Genomic DNA, 21021 nt, shown 5'->3' with positions numbered 1-21021 from the left:
TTAAGTAAAGCCAGATTATATACTGGCAAGTCATGAGGTACCAAATCAAACGCTTTTTTTTAATCTAAGACAGTACAATTAGTTTGTAACGCAAGGTCAAATGATGAAACAATATCATGGCTGAATTCTATGAGCTGCATTGTACACTAGTAACCTGATCGAAAACCATGCTGAGCATGAGTGAAGAATTGATTTTGTTCCAAGTGTTTCATCATTGCGCTATAAATTGTGTTGAAAAGTTCTGCAACTGATACTTATGAGATTGGCCTGTAATTACCAACTATGTTTTAGAACCACTCTTATGAATGGGCACTACATCAGTGTTTTTTCCATTCCTGGGGTATTATTCCTGTATCCAAAGATTGAGTACAGGATAATGAAGTAATGCGCAAAAAGTTCAGCACAGACCTTAGACATAACAAGGAACGTCGTCGGGCCCACTGGCCGAAGAAAGATTTCGGTTAGTGAGCAATTTTAACACACTGTTGTACGTTATTAGTTCTGGCATTGGCCCTTGCACATGGACGCCCATATCTGGAATTTCACAACGCAAACGTTTTAAGAACTTGGAGTCAGCAGAGCGCTGTCTGGGACCCAAACTAAACAAACAAGCACAAAATGGGCTTGTCGGGAACTTGTGATGCAGGTTCTCCCGATGTTCTTTTTCTGTCTTCCTGAAGACGATTGTGTCATTTATGTAGGAAAAAACACCTTGGCAGCTTGTCATGAGCTGCTGAAAAGCTGCTAGGGCTGACATCAATCCAAAAAGACATTTTTAAACCTAAAAATAAGACCCTCGTGTGTTACAAATGCTGCGAGATCCCTGCTGTCAGGGTGCAGCAGAACTTGGATCCGGTATGCAATGGCGAGGTCTAGATTTAAGATGGGGTGGGCACCATTTAGGGCATGTAGCAGTGCTTCAGTGTGAGGCAGCGTGAAGTTTATGACCACACAATGGCTTTGTTTGGTTCCCTCAGGTTAACACAGACGTATGGTGCCATCTTTCTTCAGATCTGCAATGATGAGAGAAACCCATTCAGAGGTGTCAATCCTTTCTATGATGTAGGCGGAGAGTAGGGTCTGCAGTTGTTGCTCACTGTCGAAAAACTAGTCGAAATTACTGAGACCAGAAGGCCACAACACCGATAAGCAGTGTCATCATCATCATCAGCCTGGTTATGCCCACTGCAGGGCAAAGGCCTCTCCCATACTTCTCCAACAACCCCGGTCATGTACTAATTGTAGCCATATTGTCCCTGCAAACTTATTAATTTCATCCGCCCACCTAACTTTCTGCCGCCCCCTGCTACTCTTCTTTTCCCTTCTCTTGCAAACTTTTTTGCCTTGTAAAGTTGCGGAATAAAGTTGCTTTGATTTGATTGATGCATCCAGTCGGTAACCCTTAATGACCATCGGTTATCTTCCCTCCTCATTACATGTCCGGCCCATGCCCATGCCCATTTCTTTTTCTTGATTTCAACTAACATGTCATTAACTTGCTTTTTGTTCCCTCACCCAATCTGCTCTTTTCTTATCCCTTAATGTTACACCCATATTCTTCTTTCCATAGCTTGTTGCGTCGTCCTCAATTTAAGTAGAACCCTTTTCGTAAGCCTCCAGGTTTCTGCCCCGTAGGTGCGTACTGGTAAGACACAGCTATTATACACTTTTCTCTTGAGGGATAATGGCAACCTGCTGTTCATGATCTGAGAATGCCTGCCAAACGCACCCCAGCCCATTCTTATTCTTCTGATTATTTCCGTCTCATGATCCGGATCCGCCGTCGCTACCTGCCCTATGTAGATGTATTCCCTTACCACTTCCAGTGCCTCGCCACCTATTGTAAATTGCTGTTCTTTTCCGAGACTGTTAAACATTAGTTTACTGCAGATTAATTTTTAGACCCACTCTTCTGCTTTGCCTCTCCAGGTCAGTGAGCATGCATTGCAATTGGTCCCCTGAGTTACTAAGCAAGGCAATATCATCAGCGAATCGCAAGTTACTAAGGTATTCTCCATTAACATTTATCCCCAATTCTTCCCAATCCAGGTCTCTGAATACCTCCTGTAAACACGCAGTGAATAGCATTGGAGAGATCGTATCTCCCTGCCTGACTCCTTTCTTTATTGGGATTTTGTTGCTTCTTTTATGGAGGACTATGGTGGCTGTGGAGCCGCTATAGATATCTTTCAGTATTTTTACATACGGCTTATCTACACCCTGATTTCATAATGCTTCCATGAGTGCTGAGGTTTGGACAGAATCAAACGCTTTCTTGTAATCAATGAAAGCTATATATAAGGGTTGGTTGTATTCCGCACATTTCTCTATCACCTGACTGATAGTGTGAATATGGTCTATTGTTGAGTAGCCTTTACGGAATCCTGCCTGGTCCTTTGCTTGACAGAAGTCTAAGCTGTTCCTGATTCTATTTGCGATTACCTTAGTAAATAGTTTGTAGGCAACTGACAGTAAGCTGATCGCTCTATAATTTTTCAAGTCTTTGGCGTCCCCTTTCTTATGGACTAGGATTACGTTCACGTTCTTCCAAGATTCCGGTACGCTCGAGGTCATGAGGCATTGCGTATACAGGGTGGCCAGTTTCTCTAGAACAATCTGCCCACCATCCTTCAACAAATCTGCTGTTACCTGATCCTCCCTCAGCTGCCTTCCCCCTTTGCATAGCTCCCAAGGCTTTCTTTACTTCTTCCGGCGTTACCTGTGGGATTTTGAATTCCTCTAGACTATTCTCTCTTCCATTCTCGTCGTGGGTGCCACTGGTACTGTATAAATTTCTATAGAACTCCTCAGCCACTTGAACTACCTTATCCATATTAGTAATGATATTGCCGGCTTTAACGCATATATCTGATTGATGCCAATTCCTAGTTTCTTCTTCACTCTTTTTAAACTTCCTCTCTTCCTGAGAGCATGTTCAATTCTATCCATATTGCATACATCTGATTTGTGTTCATATAGGAGGTTGTGGCCAAGTACTGCACCCGGGTGGCCAGTCCTGCTCTGGTGAGGGAGTGCGTTACCGGTTCTGGTCACCGGGTTCAGGCCACACTCCAGGCCTGTTCATGCAATTTTATCAACATGCGCATTTTTTTTTTTTTAAATCCGGTGGAAAGTTGCGCGGCACCTGGATTCGAACCACGGACCTCTTGCATGCGAGGCGGGTGTTCTACCTCTACGCCACCGCTGCACCATCAGATAAGCAGTGTTGCCAAGGTTAATTCCTATGCGGACAACCGCAGCCGAGCATAAGCAGAAACCCACTTGTTCTGGAAGGAAGTAATTGTAAAAATTCGCAAGCATATTTTTGTTTACTTAAACCTGTTTATTAAACTGCGTGAATAAAAATACACAGTAATAGTAGGAGGCAATGCACTGATCCAAACACCCCTTGATTGACGTCGGCTATTGGCCAATAGCAGCTGTGTATGGGAATCTGCTGTGACGAAATGTAGCAGCCAGTAAAGAGTGATGAGTAAATTTCTGTTGAAAAGAGTGTGAGAGAGGTGACTTCGCATTCTGCTTGTGAGCTCCATGTGCTGCACATGACTGCATAATTTGGCTGAGATGTTCCCAGCTGTGCATGTTTTGCGTGGGTTGCATCTTTTTCTCACCAAGCGCAACGGGTGGTTCATGACCCCTCTTAAATGGTAAATATTGCCAATATTCAGGTGTAACAGGGGGGTTCAGTTCAAGTAACAAAAATCATGAAAAAAGCTTTCTGTCTGATATCTTCGTGGCATTTGCAGTTTGCATGCCAATGACCTTTAAAAGCACTGGGACCGTAGACTTTCAAGACGGTTGCAGCTGTCGCAAGGTCAGAAATTATGGCACTGGTTTTGGGTGAGGTGCCAATGGAACTTTTGCCATGGGACCTCAATCACTGGTGCTACAAGCCTGTTTCGTCCAAGTATGAACTGTCACTTCACAGGAGCTTTGTCGCAGTAGGATCGTGCTGAGCTTAAAGGGACACTAAAGGCAAATACTAAGTCGACGTGGAATGTTTACATATCTTTCCAGAAACCTCACAATGCTTGTTTCGGGCCAAGAAGAGACCTCTCTTGCCAAGAGAAAATTGTCTGAAGGGTCCGAATGTTTTTCGAAATTCAAATCTCCCGTCACCCAACTGCGGGAGTGGTGACGTTGCATGCGCCATCACTGCCCTTTGCTGCTATCAGTGAGTAAAATGGCGCCCGACAGACGCCACTGCAGCTGCTTTTTGGTCGAGTGGCGTAGACCGTTCGGGCATCCCGTGACATCACATGGAAGTTGAATCCTCTGCTACTTATAGTTTGTGCGAGTTTTGCGAGCGAGCAAAACCAGTGCAGCACTGCGCGATCAGGAAAGTACTGAAACACGAAAGCGTGGGCAGCGCAGAGTCGAGTGAAAACGAAACCTTTCGACTGCCCGCGTCATTATCAACAGTAATTTCAATTAGTTTTCTTTTAAATATGAAATCAAACTGGACAAATAGCATTTTATTTCATCCTATAATAGAATAAGAGGATGTTTCTTTGCAATGAGTAGAGTACTATTGACAGAATTTAACTGAGTAGTGCTTTCGTCATCGGGCAAGTGCTTGAATCTGCTATGTCCTGCATTTACCTCGATTTCTCTGTTATTAAGGTTATTCTGACTTTCTGGATTCCCGATAACTTGGACGGCTTCGCGGCACCACCACGTACCCTATAGAGTCAATGTATCAGAACGTCAGAAATTTCGGACGCAAGAACTCTTCGGTGTCCGATTTTCCGGACGTTTTGCCGTAACTGCAGGTCCGAAACAGCATTAATCAAAGCCACCACCGCTGCTGTTTTGATTACCTCACTGCCTCGAACCGGCGCTCTCTCGTGCAGATCCGTTGGCAACCGTAGCTCCCTTGCGGCAACGCTAGGCCTAGCTGCTTCGATGTTCGCTATTAAGCTTCTTGCCGTAGGGTGCTTGTTGTTTATTGAAAGAATTCGCTGCTGTCAGCAATGGCACGGACTCCATCTTTGTATCCTCGCGATTGGCTTAGAAGCTTGGAAAGCACGGTGCGTTGCCTAATGCCGGTTCCCGAAAGGCAGCTTCGCCTCCGTACAGAAATGTTACTTGGTGAAGCATACGCCAAATTATTGCAGTGAAGCATAACAAGTGTCGGAAGGGGCTATTGCCACGGGACACAGTATGTATTCCTTAATTATACACGCGTGCACCCTGTATTTCCCGTCACAGTACGAGCACCGATATGCCTAACATGTGTACCGACAGGCCTTCAGAGCGTTTTCGAATGCGCTGAGGCGTTTTGAGCTCTTAAGGACAGTTAGTGACGTGCATTTATTTTTTCCAACTGTATGATTTTTCGGATGTTTCCGCGGACCCTAGGGAGTTCGAAAAGTCAGACATGGACTGTGCTACTGACCAAGAAGATGCTTCAAATGGTCCGTGGGGCGAACGAGTGGCGGAAGGAGGACAAGAACAAAGGACCTATGCATTGAGGAATGAACGGAAAATCAAGCGTGCTGGTGCCCTTTTGAAGGAGCTTGAGTTGAGAAGACAAAGTGTTGGCTGATGCCGAGCTGCATGTATCCCTCATCCAAACCAAAACAAACTCTTTAAAGCAGTGAAACACAACAATGAGGCGTCATGCACTTGCTGAGAGTAAGTCAGGACAGTTGAGGTTGACTTATGAGCTGTTGAGAGATAATATAAATTGTGACAAAGTTCGGGCTTTATACCACTGAGCTTTCTATCAGTTGATGGAAATAGCTCATATTCTAAAATATTTGCTTCTGTATGTATCTCCTTTTTATTCATATTTGAGAATGTCCGACTCGATTTGCAATTTTTTTCGAAGACATTTCATTTGCTAGGCATTTTTCTAACCCCTCCCTTATGTTCTCTTTCTGAATAACATAAACACTACTCCTTAGTATTCAAACTAGATTAAGCCGTTTTTGAAATTTTTTTTCATATGCTTACTAGAGAGTGACAGCATTGGGCGATATTGTTTCTGCTCGTCTTGACATAAAACATAGTTCTGCATCACTCAGGGAATCTTGCAAAGGCACTCGCGGAAAAGCTGGAGAACTTGGGGAATTTGGAAATGTGAACTTTGTAGACACCCTGATATAGATGCTTGCCACAGCCCAAGGTTGACAGTTTATTTTGAACAGCGACTTTTGAAGTAAAGTCAGATCACAATTTTAAAGCCCCCTTGTGTTTCTTAACAATTTTATTGGCCTTCATAGTTTGCTTTTGGAATTTGTTGAAATGACTTGTCAGCATTCTGGTTCTTGTATTTAGTTTTGTTCTTTTCCCTCCTTGTGGTTAGCACGGAGACATGGGCCAAAAAGAACGTGACGTGATCATGCGCGAGTTCCGGTCAGGTTCGAGTCGAGTGCTGATCACGACTGACCTGCTTGCCCGAGGCATTGATGTTCAACAAGTGTCCTTGGTCATAAACTTTGACCTGCCCACCAACAGGGAAAACTACATCCACAGGCAAGTTCTTCTCTTGGTGATCTGCATGAGTCATGAATAATGACCGATAGCTTGCACTTTCTCCAAGCAGCAGTACAGTTCTCTTGTTCAGCAAGGGCAGAGTGACATTTTTTAGCAACATCTAGTGCATCAACATGTTTTGTTAAAGCTAAATGTGTTAGTGATGGGCACAAATACTTGCAAATAATGATGTAATTCTCGCTCTCTGCGGCAATCCACTTGCGCGAGAGGGTGCCCCATACCTTTGCCCAAGGCAGCCGCATGCAGAGAAGATTTCATGTGTGTACCAACACAACTCGTTGCTCCAAGAGAACATACACGCCTTTTAGGTGTGGACTGCGATAAGGCGCTGTGCAGAGACCCGTGTTTCAAGGGGTACCACACTCTAAAATACTATTGAACATTTTGCAGTTCTGAGTGATGCCGACACCAAAATACTGTTCCTAATTTTTTTTTTTTTACTATTTATTCCCGACTTTATATATCTTGTTCATTCAAGATCCGCAATAAAGTTATTTGACCACCTGGGAAAGCTTTTTCAAAATAATTCGACCCTCAAAGGGTTAAAAACAAATACCGCGAAACGATGTCTCCGGCTTAAGGGAAGAGGAAGGGATCAGAACTAACCTTTTTGTTTCTTGACAGAAAGGGCTGAAATTTGTAACACACTGCACATTGCTATAAAGATACAAATCTAAAATTTCATAAGGATATCTTCATTAGTTTGTTTTATAAGAATTTATAAGTTCCTTGCTTGTGGAAAACCTGGCACAGTAATGAAACATGATAGGGAGCTGGGAACATGTTGCATGTTTGCCCAAATGTCTAATCTACACCAAGATAGTGTTCGATTTTTTTTGTGTGTGTGTGCTAATAATTTTTTTTTTCAACATAACGTGCACATGACTGTGCTTCACTGCATGGAGCCATGTAGTTATTGTGAAATAATGAAATAATGGGGAAAGATAAAGGAAACAGACAAGACTGTCTTTAAGTACAGCACAGCTTATGGATCACAGCAAAACAAACTGGACCAAAATCGGCCCAGCCATTGTTGTGCTACGCTTTCCACGAGCAAGGTGATAAACAAAAAAAAAATGCAATTGAGAAAACTGGCTGCAAAGTTTTTAAAACACTGCAAATTTATTAAAAAGCACCAGGGCTGTAATATTTTGAATCATTGTTGTCAGGCATCTTCTTACACCTTTGCCTCTTTGTTTGGTGGGCTTTGGATGCCTTCTTTAGGCGTTCTTTATCCTTTTTCTGAGCCCTTTGGAGGGCGAGGGCACCAGGATGTACACTCAAGGTAGCACACATTTTCGAGGTAGCTCTTTGGCTCCCTGAATTATATTTCACGACTGCCTCGTTTACTGCTGTCTCTACCGCAAAACGTGAGGCATGCTCGTCCTTTGACGATGTTAACCAAATAACTGAGTGCAAGCTTCCAGCTGCATTGTGGATCCTTCCACCCTTGCAGCACTCCAGCAAGTGGACTTCTGAAAGACGTTGATACAAAAAAGGTAGCGTGGCTTGGACAACTCTGCTCATAAGCTTGTATTTATGAGCAGGCTGTGCTTCTTTTGCTACTGCTGCTCTCTGCTCACACCAGCTGAGAGGGCCGGGGGGCACATCTCATGGTGGGGGTCAGTGTCGGTAGATGTCACGTGATAATACAGGGCCATAACAGTTTTCTACATTGCAGCGACATCGTTGGTGTTCTTGCCGATAGCCAGGCCATAGTAGTTGGTGAGCTTTTTTTTATCAATTTGGTGTGAGCCCACCTTTGCCACCTAGTGGTTCCTCTTTCCTGGCCTTGCTCACAATGGAGTGGAAGGCCAGTGCCCATTCTTCGTTTCACATGGTTTATGCAGTCTTCTTTTGTGACTGCTATAAACCCATATGGCTGTTCATCTCGCAACGCCTGGAAAACACGACAGTCTCCATCAGAGACTGCACTATATCGCAGGTTGTTTTTGGCCAATGAACGGCCAAAAAGCTGTAATGCGGCCTCCACTTCCATTCGCCCAGAGCCAACTCCAGTGCTTCTTTTTTACACTGATGCTGCTGCCTCCACTGAAAGTATGTGGGGTCACTCTCTGCAGGGCCCGGGCTACACCCAAGGCAGAAGTTTGGCAGAACTACACTGTCCAGCACAAGCCCTGTGTGGAATCAGGGTGTCTACCAACCGGGAAAACCGGGAATTCTCAGGGATTTTTAGTAGTCTGGAAAAACTCGGAGAAAACTCAGGGAATTTGTGCCTCTATCAGGGAAAATTAGCTGTAATTTTATTGAAAGGGTTGAAAGTCGCGGTAATGCTGGCTCGGTAACAGAGAGGAATCGTAACGAATCGTCTTTGACGCCCTGTCGTCGGCTGGAGGAGTTGCCAGTGTAGAGTCAACGACCGACTTTCCGGATTCTTGATCATTTGGATGGCTTCGCGGCACCACCACGTACCCCATAGAGTCAATGTATCAGAATGTCTGAAATTTCGGACGCAAGAACTCTTCGGTGTCCGATTTTCCGGACGTTTTGCCGTGACTGCAGGTCCGAAACGGCATTAATCAAAGCCACCACCACTGCCATTTTGATGGCAGCGCCACCTCGCCACCTCGAACCGACGCTATCGCACGCAGATCCGCTAGCAGCCGTAGTCACCACTGCAGCAACGCTACGCCTAGCTGCTTCGTTGTTCGCTATTAAGCTTCTTTCCGTTCGGTGCCGTGTTTCTTCATTTCTCCGCTGTCGGCAATAATTTTGGCTTTGAAGCTCGGAAAGCACAGCGTAGTCCATAATGCTGGTTCCTGAAAGTTAGTTTCGCCTCAGTACAGTTGTATGACGCGGTGAAGCGTTAGCAAAAGTGTTGCGGTGAAGCTTAACAAGCGTAAGAAGGGGCTATTGTCACGGGACACAGTATGTATTCCTTAATTTTACACGCGTGCACCGGCCCTCTACTGTCACACTAGGAGCACCGCTATGCCTAATAAGTGTACTGACAAGCATTCAGAGCTTTTCCAGACGTGCCTGTGTCGATTTGAGCCCTTAAGGGTGGACGTGGGTCCTAAAAATGTTTTCTTATTTTTAGGTGAATCCTTAATAAACTCCACTGACTGGGGTAATTTTTTGTGCTGATTTCAGATCTATAATTAGATTTTTGATAGCTATAGCAGTTCAAAAAATATTGAGGTCTGAAGTCATTAGTTTCAAACTCATTACGGGACTTTTTGATGATTCCGTCTTGCTAAACCAAAAACTAAATGCATGACACCATTGCTAAAGACCTACTGTGGGGGTGATGCTATTTTTATTCATTTGGAAGCATTTTGTGGACAAGAAAATGATCTTGCATTTATACTGAAAATTTTTTTCTAATTAGCAGCGATTACTATACCTGAATATAATTTTCATGACTGTGCAAGAGTAATAAAAATAGCATCACCCCCCAGATCATTTCAATACGAATAAAATGATACCACCCGTGTCATTTTTGGCCAAGAACAACCCAGAAAAAACACACGTAAGGCGGAGCACAGTGTGCAATAACATGGTGCCTGAGTTTCAAACCGAGGTGCAGAACTCTGTGTGGGCATGAATATAGTTCCAGTGTTGTACCTGCAGGCTGCCTGATTGATAGCAGTCTCCATTACAATCAGTGAGGCATTTTTTCATTTGGTAGGATTGACCATGTTACTGAATGAAGGCTCTGATTGTAAGTAGCCTTCGAAGTCTTCACCTGACTATGGCTGTGGAACTTAGGATCAGAGAGCCAGTGGTAGATATGCAGCTGCTAGGTGCTTTCCAGAATAGTGCTTTTGTATGATGCCTTGATCACTTCTGCAGCCATATGTGCCAGCCCAAGGGGCCTGTAAACAGAGCTCATAATGAGGTTCTCTTTATGAGGGGGGGGGGGGGCGGCTGGGTTATGATGGGTATTGTTACAGGCTGTCGTGACAATATGACCATAGAGTGAACGCGCAATATGCTTGGTTGTGGGTCCGAGGTGCCGACGTGCGAAATGCGTAGCCGCAGATACAAGGAGTCGACGCTCGATGCGCTTATTCGCGCAGTCCGACGCGCGAAATACCTAGACGCACGCTCTAGGAGTCTACACTCGCTCTTATTCGCGCACTCCGAGGTGCTGACGCACGAAATGCCTAGCCGCAGGCTCGAGGAGTAGACACTCGACACGCTTATTTGCGCACTCTGAGTGCTGACGCCCGAAATTCCTAGCCGCGGGCTCGAGGAGTCGACACTCAATGCTTTTGTTCGCGCACTCCGAGGATTGCATGCGTGATGTGCTTGGTCACGAATTCCGAAACACTGTGTGCTGAAAGGCCTAGCCGCATGTCCGAGGATTCCGTGCACGAATCTTGGTCGCGAAGTCCGCGTTGCCGATCAGAATACCTTGCCGTGGGTCTGAGACGTCCACAAATGTAGGGATTGGCCACGCTACCGCAATGTCTGCGTAGCACCCGTATTGACACGTTGAGATTACGGCGAGTGGAGACTTCCAAGCTCGCGAGGTGCAAAGCGCCGTGAAATAGCCAACCAGACGACGCGAGCGCCGAACCAATGGCGAACCGCGCTGGAGTCGCGTGGCGGGCGCGGCCAATCGCAGACTCCGGTAGGACCTTCAATCAGCTTGTTTCTGTACGGAGGAGATAGCTGAAGCAGCAAATTTAAAGACGGGGAAACGCGCTTTCCAACTAGACCAAGATGGCGGCGCTTGGTTGCGCCGTTCCAGAGATATTGTGGCTTGAAAAGCGCGCGGTTCTTTCTTGATTTCCGCGAAATTTTTCGCCACCTTGGCTGATAAAACAAATTTTTTAGAGCATTTCTACATGGTTTATATGGATGATATTTCGGAATCAGATAGAAGAAGAGTTATAGAAACTGAAAATGTGATTTTCAGAAAATCAATTTTTGGCCATTTTTTTGTGACGTAAAACCTGCGTCCCCCCTTAAGTCGTGGGACCTAACAGTGTGGGTGCGGCCGTTTGCCTTCAAATATAAGATACTCGTCACATTGTTTACCTATATTTAATTATTTCACAATTACTACAGAGTCTATACAGTGCAACAGGGTTTACCCTGACCGAGGGCAAGCCACCATGCTTCGCAGACTGCAGGCCGATTCCATTCTCAGTCATTCTAGGCTTTATTTAATCACTGGTGGGGATTATGACCCCGTCTGTACTAAGTGCGACCACTGAGTGTTTGCCACTCGGGCACACACTCTCTGGGGATGCGAGGGTAACCCTCCCCCACAATCATTACTGACAGCTCCCTCCGAGGAGGGTGAACCAGCGGCTGACAAGAACAGACAGGAAAACAGAACTGGCACTCGTCTTGTCCGCCCAACGCGTTGCCCCCACCTGGGTGCCACACTAAGCCTTCCTGCCCTAGCTTCCAACCCTGCTGTGGCAAATAAAGTTGTTTCTCTCTTTCATGCATATAATGCTGAGCAAAATTATGTGCTCAGTTAACATATTTATGTGAACTCTGTCCAGGCAAACAAGTCACTTCAGTGATCAAGCATGTTTCATTTCTGTCCCAGACTTTCCATTAGCAGGAATTACTGTATTACATAATTCTTCCATGCCACTGATTGCAACAGTTATATTACCGCCCAAATGTTAAAAAAAAATAACTTGCTGCTGGTTCAATGCCTACGTCAAGTAATGAAACCTGAGTCGATGTGTACCATGTTAAAACGATTCTATGGAATAGACAAAGCCGAATCTTGCGGACGAGTCTTAGCGGCTAGTTGCTATTGGAGTCTGATGACACCTTTTCGCTGTCTACCGACCACAGAAAGTATCTTCCGTTCAATTGTGAATGCATTAGAAATACCACACTTCTAGAGGATCGCGCAACCATCATCTGTGGAAGGGCATTCCACGCACCATGGACCCACCTTGTGATGTCTCCGAGCATCGCTTTCTTCAGGTTGTGTGGCAGTGTGGCTAGCTACCTTGCATAGAGCTTTTTTTTCTCCCCTCAGTGCGAATCAGTTTCTTTTTTGATTTTGAGTAGATGTAGTTACGATTGGAAAGCACATGCAAATTTTAACACGCCTTTCATTCAAAAGAAAGTGTGCGCTATAATCATACAAATACTGTATGCATATTTTCATAAAACCAGAACTTGTGAAAATCTTTGAATAGTCTCTTTACAATTGCGCTGCATGCCAAATTCACATTGTGCCATGAAATTTACTCCTCGTGCAGCTAGGGAGAGCGAAATAGAAGTTGGGTGCTAGATGCTGTGTTAAAGGGCCCCTCACCAGGTCTGGCCATTTTGAGCTGACAAGCGCAGAGCATGCATTGCAACACACCACGGAAAGATCTGAAATTTCAAACCAAACCCCGTTTTCGCTTCTCCTCACGGCTGCTGCGCTCCAAGCCAGAGGATGACGAACACGGGCTAGTTGACCTACGTACACTTGTTCGCACTGTGATGTCGCTCGTGGTGACACATGACTTCGAGAATTATTCAAGGTGTAACAAATTCTTTCATAAACCTATTGCGTCCGAAAGTACTCCGCTTGCTGAAGCTGCACGACATGCCGAGGAATGCCGCCAGCTTGCCTGCTTTTTTTCCACTTAGGACCAGTGGCAGCAGCAGTCCCGTCAACCTGCCGACCGTTCTGCACCAACTTTTTTTACTGGCTCTCTTGTATGGTTTTGGGTACCCGCTACCACACCCGGCCTCTCCGCAAAACTTGTCGCAAAACACCTAGGACCCTACTGCATTTTCGAGCAGATGTCCTCCATCAATTATATTGTAGAGCCCTTCACGCCATCGACAGACCTGCGCCATCACGGCAGCAAATTTGTCCACGTCTCTCGCATTAAGCCGTACTATGACCCAATAGTAGGCTCTTCGCATAAAAGTGTCGTTCAAGGTGCCATCTCGTAACACAAACTAGTCTTGTCAGCTTTTTGAATATCCAACACACCGTACTGTTCCAGGATGCTCGGGACATTATCGGACATCCACACAATACAGCTTTGCCATCCGTGGTTGCTTATTCGCCAGACAGCACCTTGCCAACAGTGCCGTCGTTTTGAAGTGGCTAGCTAAGCCACCCTGTGCTGGCTTTGAAATCATTGAGGCCAAGCTATCATGCGCAATTTAGGGCTTTCTGCTGCATAATCGCTCCGCTCAGGGGAATATTCTTTGCTTGAACGTCCACAAACCAAGAGTAGACAGCCTTCTCAAGCTTATGTTTGAGCAGCGTCACTTTCTTGTGCTGTGCAGACGTACCCAAGCAAGTGCCTTCCTTGGATGGAGTCTTAGTTCTTCAGGACCGTCAAAGAAAGGTCACTGAAATACCAAAACATGGGCAGCAGAGTTCCTCACTATAACATCTAGAGAGAAATTTGGCGCCACTGTCTATGGGAGTTTCCTAGGGGCGCTGTGCAGTCATAGGAATGCAGGTATATGTGTCTGCAAGGCTTTTGTTGGCTGGTGTTGTAAGAGGCTTCGTCTAAAACGTGGGTATGGCTACACAAATAATGCGTTGTTAAAATGAAACGTTCATAAAATGTTACCATTCACGCATATTACATCTTCCAGTGAAGTTTACTCACCTACATTGCATAACCAAGAGAAGAAAAGCAAGAACAGACAACAAACTGTTCCAAAGCAAGCACGAATCTTGTCGTTTGCCCTCTAATTTTAGTGCCACTGCCTGCTGATACTTTCTAGGTTTAATATAATTGTAGAAGCAATAACAAGTTCTCATAGTTAAACAACACATGCTTTTGTGCAATAATAAAGCTAAAACAGCTTTCTACGTGCCATTGTAGTAGAAAATTAAGCATTGTGGCAGACCAAACTGTGCTTGCCTGGCTCTCCGAGAACGATGCAAATTATATCAGGAAAATAGAGCGACACTGTCACACATGTTGTGGGAGTGTCGGGTTACATCAGCTACAATGGCAGTAGCTCCGGAGGCTCTTGCGTTGAAGTGGGCCGCCGCTTTGCGCAGCTCCAACCTCAAGAGACGAGTGGGCTGTCCAGCAAGCCCGAGAGGCGGCGATGAGGCAAGGCCTCAAAGTCCCCTCATGGGAGACCTGAGCCCGGGTCGTCAAATTTGCCGGATTCAAAATAAAGTTGTTTCCATCCATCCAATCCGAAGTCGCACTATACCGGCATTCCCATGCATACCACAGTGCGGCAGCACCAGATTTCCCTCTAGGTAATATAGTGAGAAATGTCATAGCCGATGTTCACTTCTTTCCTTCTGCTTTCTGTGCCTTCTCGAGAGATCGAGATAAATTGACTCTTCTTTGTTGGCGTAGCCATTTTGACTGGTCACACAGCACGAGGAAATGGCAGCAATTGTGGTGATACCGTGCAACCTCGTGGCAACCGCATGATTATGCGTGGCTGTGGATTGCAGTCCGCAAATCGATTGTTATAACTGGGTTGTATGAAAAATCAAAATAGGGGGTGGCAGAGCTGTTGTGAGAACTATAATGGTGGGGAGGCCAGTGCCCCTCCCCACCACCTTCCTCCATCCGGCTGCTGATTGTGTTCACTGGTTTAACTGATTCCTGGTCGCTCTGATCGCGTATAACAAGCCGGGGCTGTTGTCATTAAAGAATGGCACTGCCATAACAACTGCAAAGAGGGGTCACGGGTGGCAAGTGATATGCAAGCACCACCGAGGCATTGCTTCAGTTGCCCCAAAAGGGGCCTTCTAAAAATTGCGAGAAGGCTGCCGCGGCAGCCTGAGAAATCCAGAAGAAACGCTGAGGCAATACTGTCACAAGCACGTTGCCATGTACATCTCACTGGCTTGCACGAGAAAACCCTATGTCCGTCAGCCTTGGATGCTTTACGTGAAGCTTGCCGACATCCTTCACCAAGGTATCCAGGTGCTCCACGTAGCGCAACAGAAGATTCCTCGCGAAAACGGAGCCTCTGAGGGACATCATCTGCCAGGCCTCCTGTGGGGACAACATTGAGGCAGGCTGACCCGCCGTGGTTGCTGAGTGGTTATGGTGTTGGGCTGCTGAGCACAAGGTCGCTGGATCGAATCTCGGCCACGGCGGCCGCATTTCGATGGGGGCGAAATGCGAAAACACCCATGTGCTTAGATTTAGGTGCACATTAATGAACCCCAGGTGGTCGAATTTTCCGGAGTCCTCCACTACGGCGTGCCTCATAATCAAAGTGGTTTTGGCACATAAAACTCCATAATTTAATTTTTTTTAACATTGAGGCAGCTTGCCCTTCCGCGTCATCGCTGCCATCGCTATCTGATGCAAGCACAGTCGCGACGATCGCCTCCTCGGTTAGAAGCACTTAGTTTCCAAATCTATAGCTGCGCACTTTCTTTCCACCTGCAACGTCGTGCACTGCTGATGATCAGTGGGCGGATCAGCAATCTTCCATTTCGGCGGCGCAAAACCGTGTGGCCAGGAATGATTTCGATGCAAACACCGAAGACGAACACGTGCGATTAAGCTGTTTGCAGAACTGTGCTGAATGAGGAGCCAGCGAGCAACATGTGAGCAGCGCAGTTGGTGCGGTCCATTCTTGTTTCGAAGGGTGGGGCAGCGTAGAGCTGTGCGCACAGCCCATTCGTGTTTGGAGGGTTGGAAGGGCGACGGGGAAGAGGCGCTCGGAGATGGCTACAACATGAGCGCGCGGCGGCCCATCTTGCAGTGGCTTGAATTTCTCGTATTCTTTTTTCTTTTCAAGGATTTCGCATTTCACTACCCTTTGGCTCGGGCACCCAGCAGCCAAACTTCATCGTTATAACCGATAATGGGGCCTCGAGGCACTGTAGTAAGCAGGTTATTTCACCATGGAAAACATACAAAGTTGACGGTGCAGCAGCTTCTCATTGTGATAACCGATATATTGTTAAAACCAATATCCTTATAAGTGGGTTTGACTGTGTACGGTGACCCGGCAGCTTCAGTGGGGTTAGTTTCATTGCGAAAAACCTCATTGAAGTGCAAATATGAATGTCACTGCTTTGGAAAGGCCTCCTAATTTGACTACTCGGCAGTTCAGATTTCATTTCAGTCCCTGTTTCTTCAGAAGTTTGTTCAAGCCAAAATACCAAATAAAACACCTTTGTTATGAAGATACTGATTTTTTGCTATGGGCAGCTGACGAGGAATTGGAAAAATCTTTGTTGTGTCGAAAATTTCATTTATTTCCTTTTGAGGGACACCAGGGGGGGGGGAGGGTAGTTTTCCCGTTAGTGTTCACCTAGTGGACATCTGTCTGCTGCTGAAGTTCTGATTGGCTGGAGGTGCCTGTGGTCCTTTTTGCACATTACCCCAACCGAACCAACCAAAACTCCAGCAGCAGTCGAACTGGACATGCCCACTACGTGGACACTTACAGAATATCTCCCCTACCCCTCAATTTATTATTTATTGTGGTCTTGAATAATCTAGGTACTGTGCATGGATTGTTCCTTTGCTAAACTTTCCTTTTGTTACTTTTTTTTTTTTCAGAATTGGCCGAGGAGGTCGGTTTGGTCGCAAAGGTGTTGCCATAAACTTTGTCACCGAGGAAGACAAGCGCACCCTTAAAGACATTGAGGGCTTTTACAACACAGAGATAGAGGAAATGCCCATGAACGTGGCTGACCTGATCTAAGTGAGGCCCTGTGACACAGCGATGGGGCTAGCAGAAATGAATGGGCAGAGGGAAGACTGAAAAAAAAAAAAAAAATCGGCACATCCGCAAGCAGCAGCTGGACTTGGGAGAAGTGAAAAAGGGGACAGAAAAAGGGGGGAGGTGTGGCAGGTTCACCGTGCTGCAGCTGTGGCCAGCTGGCACACACGCATTGTGCTCTTGCCACTGGTATGCTACCAACAGCGGAATATTGGTTGCAAGCGCTGGGCGTAGGCATGGCTTTTGGGAGCTCTGGCCATGTACCCATTGAGGGAGATCAAAATTTAACGCTGAGTCGTACGCATGTAACCCCATTGGCATGTTTCTAAGAGCTCGTTCTTTTGCTTATAGTCCAGTGTCCCACCATTGTTCGCTGTCGTTGGTGTGCAGTAGCCTGGAGTGCATCAGCGGTGGCCAGCTGTGCAGTTTTTAAAATGGGGTGGAAAATTGCTCGAGATTGTGATGTCAGGGCGTTGCCTGGGACGAGACTATCTGTCAACTCCCCTCCCCCAACATTGCCTTGTTCGTGGCCTCCTTTTTCTTTCTTTTTTTTTACTTGCCACGTCGAGGCAAGTTTCTGTGAAAGTTGCCACAGGTGACTCAAGACTAAATAAAAAATAATGGTGTTAATAAAAATAAAGGGAGGAGTGCTTCCTCCCCTGTGACTTGACCTTGTTGCGTTTCCACTGTCTTGGCATTTGAGGAATGAAGTTACTTTTTTGAAAGGTATCGTTTCTCAAATCGAACATCTAACCAATTAACCTTATTTCCTGAAAATTGGAGTTTGACATTGTTCCCACTGGGCGTTTGTATAGCAGCCTTGCTGGGTGTTGGTGCCTGTGCTTGGAGTATGTGTTTGCTGTTTTCTGTACATATTGTACACCTTCAACTAATCGATGTAATTTTGCTCCATGAGTTTGCTTTGTACAATAGTAGGCAGCATATTTATAAAGCAAGGGGAGCGAATGTTCTTGTCCAAGAGGCCTAGTGTGCATACTGGAAGCAAGTTGAATCCTTTAGCTGCTGGTATTTTGCCACAGTGTAGTTCAGTATTGTACTAGCATATAGTATGTTGTGTGCTTTGCTAACATTCTGTCACTGCTTATATAAAATGCCCTTATTTGCAGACATTGAGTGCTATTCGAACTTTTATCGGGTTGGACAAGTGAAGGTGTGTTCTCTATTTTTCTGCCCAACAATCGCGGGAGATTTGGGGGGACATTTTGGTACGCCGAATAAAGCTAATATTTGGAGAGTATAACGATCTGTTCCTTCCACAATGGTGCATTAAGTATAAGAATTTGAGATGGAAGCATATGAGGGCTGTTGCAATATGAATGCACATACACATGGATCATGAATGGCTTTTGTTGTTACTCTGCACCAATTTCGATATCTACTTGTGGCTTGATGCATATGCGCAGTACAGTGGCGTAGCCAGAAATTTCGTTTGGGGTGGGGGGGGGGGGGGGGGCGCTGCTCGGCAATCTCCAAGAGGAAGCTTTAGCTCGGGTGCACCTATCAAAATACATGTAGAAGGGGAATTCGTTTTTCTCGGCAACCACTGCATCAAATTTGACGAAGTTCCATTTAAAATAAAAACGGGGGGAGGGGGGGGAGCGGGGTTCTAGCGACTGCTAGTTTCGAATTTTTCATCTAGGTCTTCAATTTTTTTTATTAAAAATTGGCCAAATCGCAAATTTTCAGGGAACGAAACTATCAAGCTTAAAACTGCCTCAACAATGAAAAATCACTTCTGTGAATTTCATCAATAGCACATCTACAGCGGACAAAATTGATATGTTAAACATGAATCTAAAAAAATTTAGTGTGGAAACACGGCTTTTGCAGATTGATCGATTGAAAACTAATATTCCACCAAGCTGGGGTGCCCGCCTCCTAAGGTACGTCTACACTAGCGACAGAAACGCGCGCGGCAAACGCGCGAATGGGTGCGAGACCCATTTTTTTCGCGGCAGCCGCAAAACGAGCAATAAAAAGAAGCGAGCCGCGCTGTCGTGGCGCCACCTGTCGCATAAACAATCATAATCTATGGGCTCTGAGATTGAACAGCGGCACGCACGCTGTAAAATCTCAGAGTAAAACATCTTTATTAATAATATTCGAATGGCGAGAGCAGTTTGGGAGGAACCCTCAGTCCAGGGTCCCTAAGATGATACCGGCGATGTTTCGAGCCCGTTGTATCGCAGCTCGGAGGACCTCGGGAGGTCCGTCGCGGAGGGCATCGTCCCACAGCTCGTTGTTGCGTAGGGGGTAAAGGAGAGTTGCCAAGGGAGGGAAGAGGTTTGCAGTGCACTCGATCGTGATGTGGAAGATTGTGGGCGAGCTGCCACAGCCAGGGGAACGATCTGCACAACAGTGTGGGTAGAATTTATTGAGAGAGAAAAGATTTGAAAAAGTTGCGGTTTGTAACTGGCGTAATGCCACTGCTTCCTCCCGCGAGAAGGACGGCGGTGGTGCGGCGTGGGTGCGACGAATGCGTGTATAATGGCGGAATATGTCTTTGTAACGGAGCCAGTGATCCCCCCACTCTGAACTAGTCGCCTCACCACGCCGAGTCGCCCGGAGGGAAATTTCTCGGGCAACCGTATGTGCGCGTTCGTTACCCGGCAGCTAGGTGTGACCAGGGGTCCAGGGTAAGTGGATGCGGGGAGGTGTGGTTGGTGTATTTTGCGGGATCTGTTTGAGAATTTGGTGCGCCGCTCTCGGGATGCCATGTCCTGATAGGAACGCCCGGCATGTCTGTTGCGAGTCCGTCAATATATACACTTCCTCAGGAACACGGATGGCGTATCGAATTGCAAGAACAACACCGAGAATTCCTCCGTAAGCGGCATTTGTTCCGCGCATTGCAGCAGTCTCTCTCAGGGATTCGGTGCCATCCAAAACTACCGAGGTATAGCCCTCTTGAGTGCGTGATGTGTCCGTGTATGAAGTATGTGTTTCCAAGATGTTTGCAAGCATGCGGCCAATGTATCGTACACGTGCTTTGCGCCGCCCTTTGTCATGCTCGGGGTGCATATTACGTGGCAATGGATGAATACTTAGTGCTTGGCATATCGCTGACGACAAGTTTCGTTGGACGGGTTTCAGACTAAAGGGGTGGGACAGAGTATCCTAGCCGTGTGAGAAGATGGCGGCCATTAGGAGTGAGTAGGAGGCGCTGGCGATGGCTGACCCAATGTGCCTCTAGCAGCTCGCTTAGTGTGTTATGTGTCCCTAAGTTAAGGAGACTGTGTGTGGAAGTATAGTTCGGGAGGCCATGGGCCGGCTTCGTCGCTTTGCGAATCATTGCGTCTATGCGAAGTTGTTGCGCTTGGGACAACCGCTGAAATGGGAGATGGTATGTAAGGCGGCTGGTCACGCATGCCTCCACCAAGCGCAGCAGGTCCTCTTCTCGAAGGCCCGAGCGCCTGTTGGAAACCCTCCGGATCATGGCCAGAATTTGCTCAATCTGTCTGGATAGAAGGGAAACAGTGTAGTTTGACCTGCCACTCGCTTGGACGTGTAGGCCGAGGATACGAGCATGATTAACCTGTGGTATCGGTGCGCCATCCACGTGCACAGTGATAGTGGGAGTAGAGGAACGGCTCCGGGGGCGAATGATTATGAGCTCCGACTTTTCCGGAGCACATCTTAAGCCGCATTTTCTCGCGTACTCGGAAACTGTATCGCCTGCTTGCTGCAATCGGTCCTGGATGGCTCCGTCGGAACCCCGTGTCGACCAGATAGTAATGTCGTCCGCATAAATAGCGCGGGCGACATCAGGGATCTGGTCGAGTAGCCGAGGGAGCCCTGCGAGCGCGATATTGAATAGAGTAGACTTGAATAGACTATCTGAATTGAATACTT

General features: G+C 46.4%; 1 protein-coding gene across 1 annotated transcript in view; it reads left to right on the top strand.

Annotated features, from left to right (window-relative positions):
- Window positions 1–17818, top strand: part of LOC142571368 (eukaryotic initiation factor 4A-I-like) — a 61628-nt gene extending 43810 nt beyond the window's left edge. The window contains exons 8-9 of the mRNA XM_075679653.1: window positions 6332–6501; window positions 16986–17818. Of these exons, the coding sequence (XP_075535768.1) occupies window positions 6332–6501; window positions 16986–17130 (315 nt within the window). The 3' untranslated portion in view covers window positions 17131–17818. The remainder of the gene's footprint in view (window positions 1–6331; window positions 6502–16985) is intronic.
- Window positions 17819–21021: the final 3203 nt, after the last annotated feature.

The sequence above is a fragment of the Dermacentor variabilis genome, chromosome 2, assembly GCF_050947875.1.
Source record: "Dermacentor variabilis isolate Ectoservices chromosome 2, ASM5094787v1, whole genome shotgun sequence".
NCBI classification, from domain to species: Eukaryota; Metazoa; Arthropoda; class Arachnida; order Ixodida; family Ixodidae; genus Dermacentor; species Dermacentor variabilis.
This window is presented reverse-complemented; position numbering and strand designations above follow the sequence as displayed.